Source organism: Syngnathus acus, chromosome 21, assembly GCF_901709675.1.
Source record: "Syngnathus acus chromosome 21, fSynAcu1.2, whole genome shotgun sequence".
NCBI classification, from domain to species: Eukaryota; Metazoa; Chordata; class Actinopteri; order Syngnathiformes; family Syngnathidae; genus Syngnathus; species Syngnathus acus.
In genome coordinates, this window is record NC_051105.1 from 5018120 (window position 1) to 5034865 (window position 16746).

General features: G+C 41.7%; 1 protein-coding gene across 7 annotated transcripts in view; it reads left to right on the forward strand.

Moving 5' to 3' along the window:
- dgkh (diacylglycerol kinase, eta) overlaps nucleotides 1-16746 on the forward strand; it is a 39020-nt gene that overhangs the window by 18835 nt on the left and 3439 nt on the right. For 2 of the 7 annotated variants that reach the window (XM_037239280.1, XM_037239274.1), the window contains 25 exons: nucleotides 299-403; nucleotides 1746-1878; nucleotides 4079-4185; nucleotides 4324-4449; nucleotides 4747-4849; nucleotides 6128-6290; nucleotides 6473-6581; nucleotides 7398-7619; nucleotides 7699-7790; nucleotides 8074-8173; nucleotides 8255-8591; nucleotides 8975-9106; nucleotides 10172-10306; nucleotides 10732-10849; nucleotides 10919-11029; nucleotides 11224-11320; nucleotides 11397-11504; nucleotides 12329-12442; nucleotides 12613-12747; nucleotides 12818-12978; nucleotides 13075-13180; nucleotides 13364-13456; nucleotides 13606-13725; nucleotides 13852-13957; nucleotides 15135-15265. In XM_037239280.1, the coding sequence (XP_037095175.1) occupies nucleotides 299-403; nucleotides 1746-1878; nucleotides 4079-4185; nucleotides 4324-4449; nucleotides 4747-4849; nucleotides 6128-6290; nucleotides 6473-6581; nucleotides 7398-7619; nucleotides 7699-7790; nucleotides 8074-8173; nucleotides 8255-8591; nucleotides 8975-9106; nucleotides 10172-10306; nucleotides 10732-10849; nucleotides 10919-11029; nucleotides 11224-11320; nucleotides 11397-11504; nucleotides 12329-12442; nucleotides 12613-12747; nucleotides 12818-12978; nucleotides 13075-13180; nucleotides 13364-13456; nucleotides 13606-13725; nucleotides 13852-13957; nucleotides 15135-15265 (3264 nt within the window). Of the gene's footprint in view, nucleotides 1-292; nucleotides 404-1745; nucleotides 1879-4078; nucleotides 4186-4323; nucleotides 4450-4746; nucleotides 4850-6127; nucleotides 6291-6472; nucleotides 6582-7397; nucleotides 7620-7698; nucleotides 7791-8073; nucleotides 8174-8254; nucleotides 8592-8974; nucleotides 9107-10171; nucleotides 10307-10731; nucleotides 10850-10918; nucleotides 11030-11223; nucleotides 11321-11396; nucleotides 11505-12328; nucleotides 12443-12612; nucleotides 12748-12817; nucleotides 12979-13074; nucleotides 13181-13363; nucleotides 13457-13605; nucleotides 13726-13829; nucleotides 13958-15134; nucleotides 15266-16746 lie in introns of those variants that run through there. The other 5 variants (XM_037239275.1, XM_037239276.1, XM_037239279.1 and 2 more) reach the window with 5 other exon arrangements.

Below are 16746 nucleotides of genomic sequence, written 5' to 3' on the forward strand. Positions count from 1 at the left end.
AAGCTCTTAGCCTTTACTGCATTTCTTCGCCTGTCAGCATATATCTAGCCGAGAGCGATGTGAAGAGCAAGGAGAGAGGGAGGGCGGGAAAGTGCTGGAGCAAACTCAAGAAGGTGTTAGGGGATGAGAGAACACGCGTTAATGAGGGGGAGAGAGAGGGAGATGGTGAGGTGGATAGAGGGAGGTGGGGGCGCCTCATCTTTTTCCCTGCCTTAAAGACAGAGACGAACGCTCTCCCCGCTCAGTCGCACCGGCGGAGAGGGAAGCATCCGTCTCCTCATCTCCTCCTCTCTTCCAGGTGATCACCCCCTTCCGTAGGCTCATTCTCTGTGCCGAGAACCGGAAAGAGATGGAGGACTGGATCAGCTCGCTCAAGTCCGTCCAGTCCAGAGAGCATTACGAGGTAAGGAGAATTTATTGATGCTATATATGGGCTTTTAGATTAAGGACAAGTCTACTTTTATTGACGCACTTGATGACTATAATACGCCATGTTCCACAACTCACAATAACTTTTAATACTCATTGCGGGACACTGTTGATGAGGCAGTTTTTTTGTTTTGAATAATAAATGAAAGTGTTGGCGAAGCACAGTGCAAAAAAAAAAAAAAAAAAAAGCGCTGTTTTTTTTGGAGGGAAATCTTATATAAGGACAGCCCCCCCTGCATCCTGCCTACTCTGTTTTCTGTACTGCAATGCAGCTGAACCCCCCCAGAGCTTGCACAGGGGGTACACATGCACACACAGTGCGCACTCTCAACAAGATGTCAACAGTGATGAATTGTGACTGTGTGCGACAAAGCCAGTTTCAAGTGAATGCAATTTATTATTTGAGGATGCCCAGTGGAGGATGCTCTTCTGAACAGGTGTCCATTTTGTTAAATCGTCGCCGAGCATGGCGACACTCGTTCGCTAATTTGATTTGATTTATTCGGAAATCAGGGTGTCTACTTTGGAATTGAATCACTCTCTTCAATTTTGCTGAAGCTGTACACAGCTATGACGTCTAAAAATCTAGTTTGCAAAATGAATAGCAATAAAGCAGATGCATAAACTAGATCAGAAATTCGGAGGATGACTTGTGGCCCTCTACTTTATTTTTCAACTCATCCAATCACTGTGATTTAGTGACACACAAGGTTAATGGATTTAATTGATACCTAGTCTTTAATTGGAAGTCTAATTATGTAAAAAGACTAGAGTGCCGTCTGTCTGTAGTGAATAGATTTGGTCCAAAATGGCAAATTTTCTTATTTTTCTTAAACATTTTAAACATTTTTTTTGTTTTTTTTGCAACATCTGTATTTCTATTCTTTGAAATAATTATAAGATGAACGATTTGACTACATTTTCACAATTGCCTATGTGGAACATCAATCCATTTTTATTTTTCTGAGCTATTTTCTCCATACTGGCATCGTATTGAGCAGAATAATGAGTTCTGCACGGCATGGATTCAACTCAGCTTCCCACGGATGATATCATGTTCTTTTATTTTCCACAGCAAATTAATTGACACTGGATCAACAGTGTCTCTGCCGGTTTTGACCCTGTAGTGACTTGTAGACATCAAATTTCATATTACCGTCATGACAAACTTCTTAATGATCAGTTAATTGACGATTGATGCCCATCCCGTGTTCTCACTTATGACTTGGACAACGATGTGCATTGTGCTTGCCTTGTTGTTTGTTTGTACTCGCTATCCCGGTGCTGCCAACCTATTCTAACCTCTTCTTTGCCAGACGGCTCAGTTTAATGTGGAACATTTCTCAGGGATGCACAACTGGTACGCCTGCTCGCACGCACGGCCCACCTTTTGCAACGTCTGCAAAGATAGCTTGTCTGGGGTCACGTCTCACGGCCTCTCCTGCGAAGGTATGTAAACATATGCCAAAACACACGTTTACTGTCAAGTAAGCCACCAAAAACAACAAAAAACACAATATGTGTTTTTGTGAACGATAAAAACTTGCTTCATTAGGTACACATGCACAACCTAAGGAATGAATTCTTCATTTACAAAGATAAAAATGAAAAGAATAAAATTGAAATATGATAAATAAATAAATAAGTAAATAAATAAATAAATAAATAAATAAATAAATAGAAGAATGCTCGTGGGGTCATTTTGACATGCGCCTGACATTTACATATTGAGTGTTGCCATTCATTCAAGGAATTCTATCTTGTGACTTCTATACGCAATTCTAAAGCGTTTTCGGGGTCATCCATTACTCACTAGTTGGCGGAAGGACTCTGTCCCAATTTCCCCAAATGCTGTGCGTAGCTTGTGTTGACCCTAGATTGGACTTTTTGCGCCTGCTCTTCCAATGTGGTATACTGCACGTATCGTTTAAAACGTTTATCTTGAAGTTAAAAATAATGTGACCTGCAGTAAACCCTTGTCTGTATGCTGGCCACCGTGAGTCAAACGAGCACCGACATGTGATTTTCACACGTCTCTTTGCGTTAATACAACCTGCCAGGAGACAATAACGTCAGTGACGCCATATTCCTCACTGGTGTAAAGTGGCAGGAAGCAGAACTTAATGAGCACAATAAGATCTCCCCTTACTAGTCAGTCAGTCATCCATCAGTATTTTATCTATGCGCCTTTGCATATGGTTAGTATAACTAGTATAACTTCATTTGAGCCAAAAAAACAACAACGCACATTTGATTCAGCTTTTATTATTATTGTTGTTTACTATTTACTGTCATTCGTGGTGTTGTATGGTAATGGATTGATAGCAACTCTTTACGTGTGTGTGTGCACGCGCGGGAGGGAGGAAGAGAAAGAGAATTAGAAAGAGAGAGTGACAGGAGCACATAAAACACAAGTCTCGCAGCAATCATCGACTCGGATTTCCTTTCGATTTTTTTGGCCGGCTGTCAAGGCAGAGATTGATTTGTGCTCCTTAGCCACAAACACGCTTGTGTATGCACACACTCACAACCACACACGCATGCACGCACGTCTCCATTTCAGTGCCACGCAGAAAGGATGCCTTGGCTATCATGTTCTGTTTATTGCCTTAATGCTCAGCTAATGCTTCCTAACATTGTTTAGCAGTTGACTAGACTGAAACATTGATCACTGTTACCAGATATGACGATATTTGTTTGAGTTCACTTAATGACCAGCATATGTGTGTTCGGGAAGGGGGGGGGGAGGGTCAGTGTTCCATTCATACTGCTTAACTATATGAGAAATTATGCGAAACATTCTATGAATGTTTCATGACCATTTCAGCCTGGGGTGTGCACATTCAACTTGTGTTGCACGATCTCTTCATGCATAAAATGCTCACTGGCTCGGTTTTGCCCCTCATATTCAATGGGTTATTGGTCTGTTTTTATTCATCGCTCATTTTATTTTATTTATTATTTATTATTTATGGTTTGTGCCTTCTTGTTTTTGTTTTGTGTCGCCTACTTGTATGTCTCGTCACCGTGGGATGGAGGAAACGGAATTTCGGTTTCTTTGTGTGTCTTGACATATGAAGGGATTGACAATAAAGCTGACTTTGACTTTGACTTTGACTTTGATAAAACAATTGATGTGAAAAATTTTCTTAACTGCATCTCACCGTAGGGGTTCATACTGTTTTCTATTAAGCACCCTCTAAAGGGACAACAAAAAGTCATGTACATTTGACATACAAAGAGAAAAATATTGATAGCAAGGAATTTGAACGAATTAAAAACAATTGCCAAGTAAAAAAAAAGGGTCCAAAGTTATGGAAATTATAGCTCACCCTCTAAAAATGTATTTTGCCACTTGCTGTTGACATCACATCTGCTCAGGGCTCCGCTTACGAAGGTCACATACGCTAAAATGTAATGCAGTGCACTTGTACACCGCTGAAAAACTATAACCACAATAATAAATATAATCTTAAATCTCTCTCATGCTTTGGATGCTTTTAGATTCTGTGTGTGTACCTAATGACGTGGCCTATTCTTGCAATGAAAATTTCGGATAGATCAGAAGTAGCAGATGCAAAAGAATGCACAACCCTGACTTGATATGTATTTCACGTTGCGATGATAGTACTTTTTGGGGTCATTTCAGTGTGTAAATTCAAGGCCCATAAACGCTGCGCAGTTAGAGCCACTAACAACTGCAAATGGACCACGCTGGCCTCCATTGGCAAGGACATTATTGAAGATGAGGACGGGGTAAGTGTGGATGTGTAAAATCCACTCATCAGTCATCATAAAACAAAAATAACATGACAGTATAGTAAGTCATTTGAAATTGCTGACCACATGATAATATTCAGCAGTGGTAGTAAAATGTGGATGTGTGACCAACAGATTGCGATGCCTCACCAATGGCTGGAGGGCAACCTGCCCGTCAGTGCCAAGTGTGCCGTGTGCGACAAGACATGCGGCAGTGTGTTGAGACTGCAGGACTGGCGCTGCCTCTGGTGCAAAGCCATGGTAAGACATCTGTCACACGGGGAAAAAAAACATGAATAAATGAAGTGGCAGCTTACATTTTCTTTCCCTGCACATATTCTTGTTCATCCGTTTTCTTTTGCTGATACGGGGTCGGGTCGCAAGGGCGGCAGCTTAAGCAGGGAATCCTGAGATTTCTTTCTCCCCAGCCACTTCATCCAGAGACGGGTCCTCCCAGATCAAGCTTATGCCGCACATGATATTTCCGAACATGCGCAGTCCTCCATATTTTTTAAAATCAATATTCTACTTTTAAAACATATCTGTGTGTGATTCCAGGTTCACACGGCCTGCATGGACCTTTACCCTCGCAAGTGTCCCCTAGGTCAATGCAAAGTCTCCATCATCCCTCCAACTGCCCTCAACAGTATCGACTCAGATGGTAGGCAACGCACGCATGCACAACTTTAACGCATCCTTCTCATACTTCTTTCTTTGTTTTTGGTTTTATCAAAGTAATCTTTCTTTGTGAGTAGTGTGTGGACATTTCTAGAGTTTCCTCTGTCACAAATACAGTACACGCAACAGTAAATACAGTTGCACGCATCAAAAACATTTTAATACAAAAAAAAAAATAAAATCAGGAATGAAAAATTCTAAGCCAACTGATGTATTCAACATCATGTTGTTGAATGAACTAATGTTAAGCAGCACAAATAAATTGAGCCAATATGGTTATTTGTTGATAAGTTTAAGAAAAAGATGTACTAGCTAACTAATAACCCATTACCGGTATGTTAAATGCTGTCCTTATTGCTAATACAATAATACAATGTGGGTGTTGTCGGTCTGTCTAAACGTGTGTGTGTGTCTTTGTGTGTGAGCATACATTAAGCAAAGCCCTTCTCAATGGGAATCACCACCTGATAGAGTGAGATTGAATTACAGTCTAACACACAGACAAAGACACACACACACACACGCCCAAGCCGAGCATCAGCTAATTGGCCGATAGCAACAGAGATAGGAATGATGGGATGAATGGAAGGAGGGTAAAAGGGGATCCAAGTGGGTGAGTCACTTTGAATCCCTTCTCGCTCTCTCTCTCGCTTCACATTCTCACGTGCCAGGGCCCCCGTGTGCCCCGATGCAGGGGGGGATTGCTCGTAATTGGCTGGCGGGGGAAACGGGCAGCACGTGCTGGAGCATCGTGACTTCCCCTTCCCTCCCTCGTTCCCTCTGCTCTCAGCCCCACCTCCATCCATCCATCCTTGACTGAAGTGATGCCAAAGCACCAGCAGTGGAGTGCTTATTGCGGAAGTCTAAATATTAGGGATGTGATGTTTCGGGATGCTCTGCACGGGACAATGCGCATTAATGGATGCTTTGACTTTACCATTCCCGTTGCATTGCGGTTGTGTGTTTGCGTGTGTGTGTTTAAACGTGTGTGCGTGCGTGCGTGTGTGTGCGCACGTGTACTGTCCAAGTATACTTTATATTTGATGATTTTACAATTCCAAGATTTTACTGAAGTGTATACACATTGATTGTATTATACATTTGCACATCATGATACTAAAATGAAATATAAACATACTGTCTTTATATATGTTTTTCAACATCACTGTTTCTTTTTTTGCTATTTTTCAAGAGTTTAAACAAGAATAGAAAAGTGAAGTGTTGTTGTTTTTTTTCATCTATTCTACATATTTTCTACCAGGCTTTTGGAAGGCCACCTGTCCGCCGTCCTGCGCTAGTCCCCTCTTGGTCTTTGTGAACTCCAAAAGTGGTGACAACCAAGGAGTCAAGTTCCTGCGGCGCTTTAAGCAGCTGCTCAATCCAGCACAAGTCTTTGACCTGGTCAATGGCGGCCCGCACCTTGGGTGAGTATGACAAAGACGCCTTCATTAAGTTTACACCGGCACATGATAGAATCCAATAATAAAAGTGTCTATCAAAACTAAGGTTTACTATTTGTCAAAAGGCGTTAAATATAACATTAAATATTTATCAAATAAAAAAAAAATCCTATTTCTAATAATATGGTCATACTCTGTTTTGTCAGTCTTCGCCTGTTTCAGAAGTTTGACAACTTCCGAATACTAGTATGCGGCGGTGACGGCAGCGTTGGTTGGGTGCTGTCTGAGATTGACAAGCTCAACCTACACAAGCAGGTAATGAAATCATTGTCATCGTAAGATTGATTGATTTTCCCAGTAGGGAGTATAAAAGGTGTAATTAACTGCTGAATACTGTTGCTAAACAAAACAGCAGCACCTAAAGAGCCACGTCCGCAGTCTTTCAGATGACGTGGCTTATTTATGCCTCACTCCAAAATATTCGTAGTTTTCCTTAAACTCCACTTTGTTAAACTCCACTTTCATTTGACCTAACTTCAATTTAGTTGAACACGAAAGATGTGTTTGTGCAAATAAAAGCCTTGCCCCTAAGTAAGGTCGCTCCCTGATGGATGTCTTTGGATCCTTCAAAAAGGTCATTTTCCAAAATGAAGTGAGATGCTATTAATCCATTTTAGCCAACCAGAAAACTCCCAATTATTTCAATTTCGCCATATAAAAAATCTGCCTTGCTTTCACTTGCCTTTTAGTTATAGCCTCAAGAGTTCAATGAAGCCCACATATTGGCCGTCCTCAGCTCTTGTTATCCACTCAAAATTTTAATAATTTTGCGCTGAAGCCATGTCTAATATAAAATAATTGCTTTGGCACCATCTTGTAGCATCTCGATGCCAAATAACTCTGTTGAAATGAGGGAGAAGCTTCATTTAGTCACACAATTGCCTAATCCAATATAAAAAAGTGCTTTGTTGCCAACTTACTTCAATTATAAAAGTGTCGGGCTGCTCTCGGATTTTTGTGGCAGCCATGAGACAGTTTTATTACACAGTTAAGGCTCTGAATAAATAAACGCAAAGTTGCACAAAATTGTACTGTGATTCGTCAACTCATCACTGTTGCGATGCCTTCCAGTGCCAGCTGGGAGTTCTGCCGCTGGGCACGGGCAACGACCTGGCGCGTGTGTTGGGTTGGGGCCCGTCATGCGACGACGACACGCAGTTACCGCAGACCCTGGAGAAGTTAGAGCGCGCCAGCACCAAAATGCTGGACCGCTGGAGCATCATGACCTACGAGATCAAGATACCTCCCAAGCACAGCTGCCCCACCACGCCCGAGGGTGCGGACGGCTGCCAGGTAGTGTACGATGCGGCTTTACGAAAAAAAATTGACGCAAATGGAAGACAATACATATGACCATGTACGTGTACTCCAGTTTCACATTTCAGCTTACGAAGATTCCGTGGCAGCTCATCTCACCAAGATCCTCAACTCGGAGCAGCACTCTGTGGTCATCTCCTCTGCCAAGTAAGTGATTCACTGAGAAGTCCAGGTCGGCGCCAGCGACCATTAGGTCGTGATGAGCATGGTCGAACTGGAGCTCTTTATTATTATGTAATTTGTAGTGCAGTTGTTGTGCAAACCAAAACAAATATTCTTTTGGTTGACCTTTGAACATATTGTAAATAACCCCCCACATTTTTCTTTGTTCAATATTTAAACAGTCCATACTGTCTGAATAATTGATTTCACTTTGTATGCCAGTGTATCTTAATTTTCAGCTTTTTTGATGCAGAGGTTTCCTTTTCAGGATCTTGTGCGAAACAGTGAAAGATTTTGTCACCAAAGTAGGGAAAGCCTACGAAAAAAGCACAGAAAACGCAGAGGAGTGTGACTCCATGTCTCTCAAGGTGCGTCAAGAAAGAAATTCATAACATTAGGTACACCTACATCAGTTCCATTCACTTTGCTTGTATGCCGCTTTCTTATAGTGTGCCGTCCTGAACGAGAAACTGGACTCCCTCCTCCAAACGCTCAACAGTGAGTGTCAAGCCCTGCCTCCACTGCCTCACGCTACTCCTCCTATCGTGGAGGAAGAACGGGAAGAGGAGGAAGTGGCGGAAAGCGATGAGAAGAAACCGGAAGAGGAGACGGCCAGCGAGGACAGCCTGACGGCGCTGAAGGAGAAGCTGGAAGAGGAGGAAACGGAGAAAGGTGGAAACGGTGGCGCTTTCCCGCAGGCGCTCTTCAAAAGTCGGGAGCAGCTGATGTTCAGGGCCAACAGTCTAAAGAAAGCCTTTCGGCAGATCATAGAACAGGCCGAGAGAGGTAACGTTGAAATATTTTGAACTATCGTACACATCCAAAGTTGAGTTCCCCTAAAATGTAACTGAAATAGAGTAATAGGCGGGTAATTGCGCGAGAAGACAGAGGTGTGATCGATACTGCCATCTAGTGGTGTTTTATTGGCACTATTATTGGAATAGGCATCACTGGATAGCAGAGGTGTGGGATAGACTCCATATCATCTGAGACCAAGCAGAACAATAATTGTGTGCCTGCTATATTGCAGTGAGCGGCCAAACTCAATTCCTTAAATTTAACATCAGTTTCTATGGTTATCATCACACTTTTACTTGCTGTATTTGAAAATATCATATTAGTGTTACTTTTTTGTAGTAATATCAACAAAAAATACTTGGTATCTTCAGTGGTGGATGAGCAGAATGCCAACACGGACGAATCCGAGCCAACTTCCCCGCTGGAATTCCGTAAGGACAGTGAGGAGGAGAACCGTGACAGCGAGAAGGATGAAGACACCAAGGAGCTGGAAGCCCTAGCACGTAAGATTTTTTTATTGTTTTTTTTAACACCTCACCATAAAAAAACATCTCTCTCTTTTTTTAAGACATATGCAAGATGTTCGTCACAATAACACCATAAAACATTGTGTGAGGTTCAGTCGGAAATAACAGCATTAAGCATTTCCCTCTCGTGGATGTAATGAGTTCCCATCGTCTCAAAAGCTGACGCAGGTTGCGTTTTCCTGTCGCACCTACTGTAACGTTTGAAACTTTAATGCCATCTGTATTCGGCACCGTGAAAACACTTGTGAGCAACGTTCTTTATGTTGCACTCACAATTCATGATGGAACAGACTAAGAAGAACATTAAACATCAAGCGACACTTTCATCTATTATCAAGCAAGAGAATCATATATTAAGTTGCAAGTAAATGTAAATAAGTGCATGCACGTTCACGCCGTTGTGTGGCCCAAAGGATGTGTTATTGTCTTTGGGGCAGAAGTTCTTCCTGTTTATCATACAGCTGCTTCCCTCCTTCCTTCCTTCCACTCATTTTGCAGCCAGTAGAATGCGAGAAAGGGAATCAGGCAAACCTTTGTCTCCTTTTTTTTCTTCCTCAAAGGGAAACGGTACATCTAAATAAAACTAATCGCTTCCAAACTGTCATAATAAGCTTTATTATCTTTATAGGTAATGCTTTAAGTAACATAATAATATCGTTAACAGTCAGAAGTATTTATATAGAAATATTAAAAACAAACTATGTCTTTGTTGAACCCGCTCAGAGCTGCAGGATAGTGTAAACTAAGACATAACGGCGCCTTCTTGTATCATATTCCAATCATTGTTGCGAGTGTCAAAATGTACTGAGTAGCCTAGACAGAGATGCGCAATCAAAATATTTAGTTATATGGTTAAGCTTACACATTTCCTTTGTGCAATCATCAAAAAAAGAAACAGTCCCCTATGAAAGTCGCGTAAAATATTCTTTTGAGGCACATTTTAATCTATTTTGTTAAATGCAGGTGTCTAAGTGCTGGCGATCTAAAGAGAAGTGTGACCCTCATGTGTTTGTGCGTGTGCATTTGTGTGTGTGCCAATAGCGGTCAAGAGTGTGTGTTCTCCCACAGAGAGGAGGGTGAGTCGCAGTACACAGTCGTACAGTTCCTTCAGCATTACACCTTTCACCACCAGCAAGGAGAACCTACCCGTGCTCAACACACGCATTATCTGTCCTGGTATGCACACACACACACACACACACACACACCACGCATGCGCATAAACTGTACCTGTTTAGATGGAAGCATTCACACTTATATAAGCAATGAACATAAATAACACGCAAACACAATATGCACGAATATGTATGTTAAAACATGTTCTGCACTAATGGAAACATGCTAACCTGCATTGCATCTGCGGTTAACTATAAATTTACCTACAATCACACAAAAATATGCCAATGTAGAAACTGAAATTCATTTTTTAAAAAAGTAGTTTGACAAAAATTACAAATATTCAATACTTACTCAACTCCTGTACTTAAGTTTTTTTTTTTTAAACATTAGACATAACATAGGTAGATGCTAACATGCACAAACACCTACTAACAAACCAGTGCTAACAGATTTATTTATATTTTTCCTCGTTGTGTGTGTAGGGCTTAGGGCTGGCCTGGCAGCCTCAATTGCCGGAAGTTCCATCATTAGCAAGATGCTGCTGGCCAACATCGACCCCTTCGGTGCCACCCCCTTTATTGACCCTGACCTGGATTCATTGTAAGAACTGAATCTCATTCTCATACGTGTGTGAATAAATATGAGAAGTTCCCTGTCTGACTCCATCAGAGAGGGCTACATGGAGAAATGTGTGATGAACAACTACTTTGGCATCGGACTTGACGCTAAGATCTCCTTGGAGTTCAACAACAAGAGAGAGGAACATCCAGAAAAATGCAGGTGTGAGCAAATTCTATATATTTTTTTATATTGGACACACTTGTGACTCTCCAGCATGATACTGATCGGAAGTTGCATGGCCGTGTTCTCAACTACAGTCCAAAAGCATTGATTAATTTCCAGATTTATGATTCAAACACTCGAATGTCACATTGTCTTCAGAGGAATGTTGTAAAAATAGTTTTATGTCACAGGAGTCGCACGAAGAACATGATGTGGTACGGCGTCTTGGGAACCAGGGAGCTTCTGCAGAGGACCTACAAGAACCTTGAGCAGAAGGTCCAGCTGGAGGTGAGACATTTAGTGACAATGCCATTGCTCCCGACATCTTTAAAACCTCTGCCTGAAATGAATTTATTTCCCCCAGTGTGACGGCCAATACATCCCTCTGCCCAGTCTTCAGGGCATCGCTGTGTTGAACATTCCCAGCTATGCCGGCGGGACCAACTTCTGGGGCGGCACCAAGGAGGATGACGTGAGTCCACTCCAAATAATGTTCCACTGAGGAGAAAATGGAAAATCTGTCAGGGAAGTTGTCAAAATGTGGCAGGACTCCATGCTCTTGCATTAATGGTGACCCTGATAGCATTGAAGAGAGTCACAGCATAGCCATGTTTGTCTTTTTAAAGCTCCTAGCATTTCAAGTCAAGTCAAATTTATTTATTTTAGAGTGTCTGTTTGCACACACATACACACGAACTCACACATACCCTTGAGTGAGCCCCCGTACTTGTCAACCTTGGACCCACTCACACACACATTCTATAACATTTGGAGTTATGTAACCGCTGTTGTGGAAAAAGTGGTGAGGAAATATTCAAAAACAAAATTCACGTTTTATTTAGTATATCCTTTCATCCATTTTCCTTCGGCAAGAAGCGTGATTGTCCTTGACTGGTTGACATTCGCACCTCTGGACAACCAAGAGTATTCAATTAACCTAACATGCATATAACTTGCTTACTTTTAGAATGTTGATGGAAGTAAAGGGAATGCATTTTCCCTGAGTATATAAAGTATAATGAATAAAAAATATGAATTTAGATATTTTATATAACGTTTTGTGTCATCTTTACGGCACTTAGATGCAGCGCAAAAGCTATGTGTTATGGCGCCATCTAGTGGTCATAGCTTCCCAGTACACAAACAGAAATATGACAAGAAATACAACTATGTAAATGGATATAATGTATATGTGCCTTTAGTTTTGATGGACAATGTCTGGTGAGAACGCCAAGCCTCGCCTTCTGTGTATTTTTGACCGACTGTCAATGTTGGTTAATCCCTCACACCATGCAGATCTTCTGTGCTCCATCATTTGATGATAAAATCCTGGAGGTGGTGGCTGTGTTTGGAAGCATGCAGATGGCTGTTTCCAGGGTCATCAAGTTGCAACACCACCGCATAGCACAGGTGAGACTCGAAGTGGAAGAACTCACATTGATAGATGAACAAAGATATGTGCATGAATTAATCAAATGAAAGTTTCGCACCACTTAAGGTATTTGATAGTTTAGAAATCACTGATGTTACATATGTGGTTCAAAAGTGAATGTCTGTATAAAGTACTCTTTTCAAATCAGTGCCGAACAGTGAAGATCACCATCTTGGGTGACGAGGGCGTTCCCATCCAAGTTGATGGTGAGGCGTGGATCCAGCCACCAGGGGTCATCAAAATCCAGCACAAGAACAGAGCGCAGATGCTCACCAGAGACCGGGTGAGGAAACTCAGAAGGGTTGGATGACAGAAGTTTGTCTTCTAACGGCGTCCTCTCTTCACCTATGCAGGCCTTCGAGAATACGCTGAAGTCGTGGGAGGACAAGCTGAAGTATGACAAGCCGCCTCTACGGCCTCACCTCTACCCGCAGCAGTCTGTCGACCTTGCCTCGGAGGAAGAGGCCGCCATCTTGCAGCTGTGCGCCCGGGCGGCAGAAGAGCTCATCACGCGGTAGTTATACACAAGTGATATAATACAGTACAGCTCATATCAAAAGTTTGCCTTTTTTTTTTTTAACTTTCAGTCATATTCCTCGTTTTATTACAGAATATGTGAGGCCGCAAAAACCAACGAGCTCTTGGAGCAGGAGTTGGCACACGCCGTGAACGCAGCATCACACGCCATCAACAAAACACATCCTAAATTCCCAGAGGTAAAAACTGGCCTTTAAGAAAATGTAAATATTAAATTAAAGAAGATTAAATAAAACTATTTAATTTAAATTTATAGTTTTTTTTTTGTAGACTTTAATTTTTGCAAATTCTGTTGTAAATTTCACACATGGGTTAGCGTAACTGTGACAAATGACAAATGTGTGGTGGTATGCACATTACAGAGTCTGTCCAGGAACACAGCAATAGAGGTGGCCAGCACCGTCAAGGCTTTGTACAACGAGACTGAATCACTTCTCGTGGGTCGTGTCTCACTGGTGTGTAAACAAGGCTCACTTATTATTATTATTTTTATTTTTTGTATTATTATTATTACTTAAGGCTTATTGGTTGACATCTAATATAAAAAAAATATATATATATACATTTTTATATTTAAATATTTATATACATCTACTTCTGGTAGCAATTGGACCCACCAGAAGAGGAACAGCTTTCCGGTGCCCTACAGAGTGTGGAGTTGGAACTGGGAAAATTAGAAGAGATCTCGTGGCTCTACCACATTCTGCAGCCCAATGATGAAGAGGTGAGCATCACACACAACCCTGATAACAAAATTGTAGCACAGCATGAAAACAGTAGATGGCTCCGTGTTGTGGGAGAGCAGAGTAGCTCAACGAAAGGCTATAGGTTGACTGTGCTTGTGTACCAGGACCACTCTCTGGGTTATGGCAAGAGGAACAGTCGCGGTGGCGTCTTTCGCATAGTGCCCAAATTCAAGAAGGAGAAGGCGGCCAAAAAGACCAGCCCGCAGTCAGGTAAGGCGGCTCTCAAAGAAGGGTCGGAGACACTGTTCCAGAGAACATATAACCGTTCTCCCCATTAAGTTATACCTCAGTGATAAACAGGGAGGGTTGAGACCAGGTTTGAACCCCAGACCTGACATGTCATTAAAATTGCGTCAAGAGTCCACATTAAAGCCCTTCATGAGGCGAGGTAGTCTCTTTTTTGGCTTTACAGGTACATCGGGTGAGCTAATGATTTGTAACGCTCACTGACATCTTCCCTGGATTCTGTGTGAACGACAAAAGCTGATAAATGTTCCGTCACAGCTCCTTGTTCTACGCGATCTGTGTAGAAGTCAATTTTGCTTTTTGTTTACATCCAAACTCCAAAGGTGATACCTTGCTCCTACTCTGAGTGTAACGTCATCAGCAGAAGTACAAAGTCGCAAACGAGGAAGAAGCTGAAAGACAGCTCAGATTAGCTTTCGCCACTTGTATTGATGAATTGTTTCGGCTGTATTTCCACCTCTCTACTTTTTCCTCCTCTGTGTTGAGCCTGACGGTCGCTTGCATGTTTGCCCACGGGCTCCACTTGGAAGCCCCTCTTTCCTCCCAGCAGCCGCTCCTCTTGCTCTGTCATTTTGAATGCTTGTTCCCTTGCTCTGTTCATATGATTCCATTTTTTCCCTTCAGTGATACACCACAGTGTGTGTGTTGTTTATGTGTGTGAGATGAAATATTGTATTTCCTCATGTAGACGGTCTTTTATTAAAACAAAAATCGACATGACAATTCAGTTGGAAATTACAAATGCGTCGCACTCAACTAATTTGCACGTTGGCGTAAAAACGTACATTTCCGCAAGGTTGTTGACGTGCTAAGAGACATGTTGCTGTTTTGGTTAGCAATGTTGGACAAATGGGCTCTTTATTGTCGGCATGAACAATATAAGCTCGGAATGATGCTTATGACGGGATTTCAATGGTGAAGTTCAAGGTATCTGTTTGAAGAAGGCGTTTATTTCTTCTTAAATATTGCGTCATCAAGTAGGAGCCACTGCTTGAGGAAATACATGTTTGTGTGTGTGTGAGGGACATTTGTGCAGTTTTTTTGCATATTTGGGAGGCACTCTGAGCCTCTCTTTGCTCTGGTCTGTGCTTGTGTGTATGTGTGTGTGTGTGCATGCATGTGTGTGTGTATGTGTGCGTAGTGGAGAGATGGGGCACAGACGAGGTGGGTGTGTGGCTGGAGCAGCTGAGTCTGGGAGAGTACCGGGATACCTTCATCCGACACGACATCCGAGGCTCGGAGCTGCTGCACTTGGAGAGGAGGGACCTGAAGGTACACACACACACACACACACACACGTGCACACACACGCATCCTCAGCCTGTTCTGTCCTCTGACCAACACTCCTCTGTCCTCCTGTTGTGTTTCTTTAATGGCTCCCTGTCCCGCTGCATTGCATTGCTCTGCCTGGCTTTTCTCTGTTTTACTGTCGCTTGGTGGAAAAGACGTTTTAAGATTTACGAGAGGGGAAAAAAAAGGACTGGACTAAGAGCAAGTACAGGATTCAGTCAGGAGTCAAGACTTTTTTTTTTTAACTGTCCCCCATTATTCACTGAAACTCACCTATTTGCTGTTGTACTCAGGCTAGAGGAACTACAGTAGTCCTTTGCTGACATCTCAGAGAATTGTAAACCTATTTTAGGGGTGTGGCCATTCCTCATAGATTTATTCTACCTAAACTTCTTTGCTCCTCTGCAGGGTGTCGGTTGAATGCTGAACGGTGTTTCTTTGTACAGTGTAACTGTGAATGCTCTACAAAGTCAAATTCAGAATTCAACAAAGATTTTCAGGATTTTTTTTTTTATTCTGATGTCAGTATCATGCTAATGTTTGGGAGTAGATTGTTGCAGACCAAAAAAAAAAAAAAAAGCTGAATTTTGGGCCATCTTTATAAAATGTTGCATTGTTTTCTATTGTTTTTAAATTGGAATTCAAACACAATTATCAACAAACAAATGTTTTTCACATTTTTAAGTGAATTCCAATCGATGCCTATGCGAAATCTAACGCCACAAGAAAGGCTCAGTGTTGTAAAAAAAAAAGAAAAAAAAAACCTTCCACTGAACATTGATTCATCTGCAGTAATGAATGAATTGTTGAATAAACAGAAGCATCTTCTGTACCTGGCCATGAAAGAGAACCAGAGAAACCCACGCAAAGAAGGGGAAATGATGCAAACTCCACACAGGAAAACCAAAGCCAAAATTAGAACCGAGTGTCGCGATTGTGAAGCAGGCATACTAACCACTATAGCACTGTGACGGTTCTGAGAACTAAATGCTCGGTAAATTTCTCGTAGGGGGACCAAGTGTGTACTCTTTCTGAGAACTCCAAAAATACATCTTTAGGCTTAGTTTATTTGCATACATCGCTTCACCCACAGAGTTAACTGTGTTTACTCTGCTGGCATCCAAATACTGTAAAATCCTGTGCATAATACGTGCATAAAATTCCCCCCCATTAAAAAAAATTAATAATCAAACGGCAATATTATACTCATGTACGTTGACCAGTAATTAAAGTAGTAGCTGTTAAAAAAAAAAGAAAAAAAAGGCCTTTGAAGACAAACACAAAAATAAGAACTAACAAACACATTTTAAAATGTAATTTAAACAAAAATGAACTCTAATGAACTGTAATACCAAACTATTATAACCCACTCTGTCAACATTATGTTTAATTTAAGGACTCCCAAACTCCCCTGGATGATAATCCAAGTGTCAAGAGTGTCAGGAGTGAATGACACACTTCTG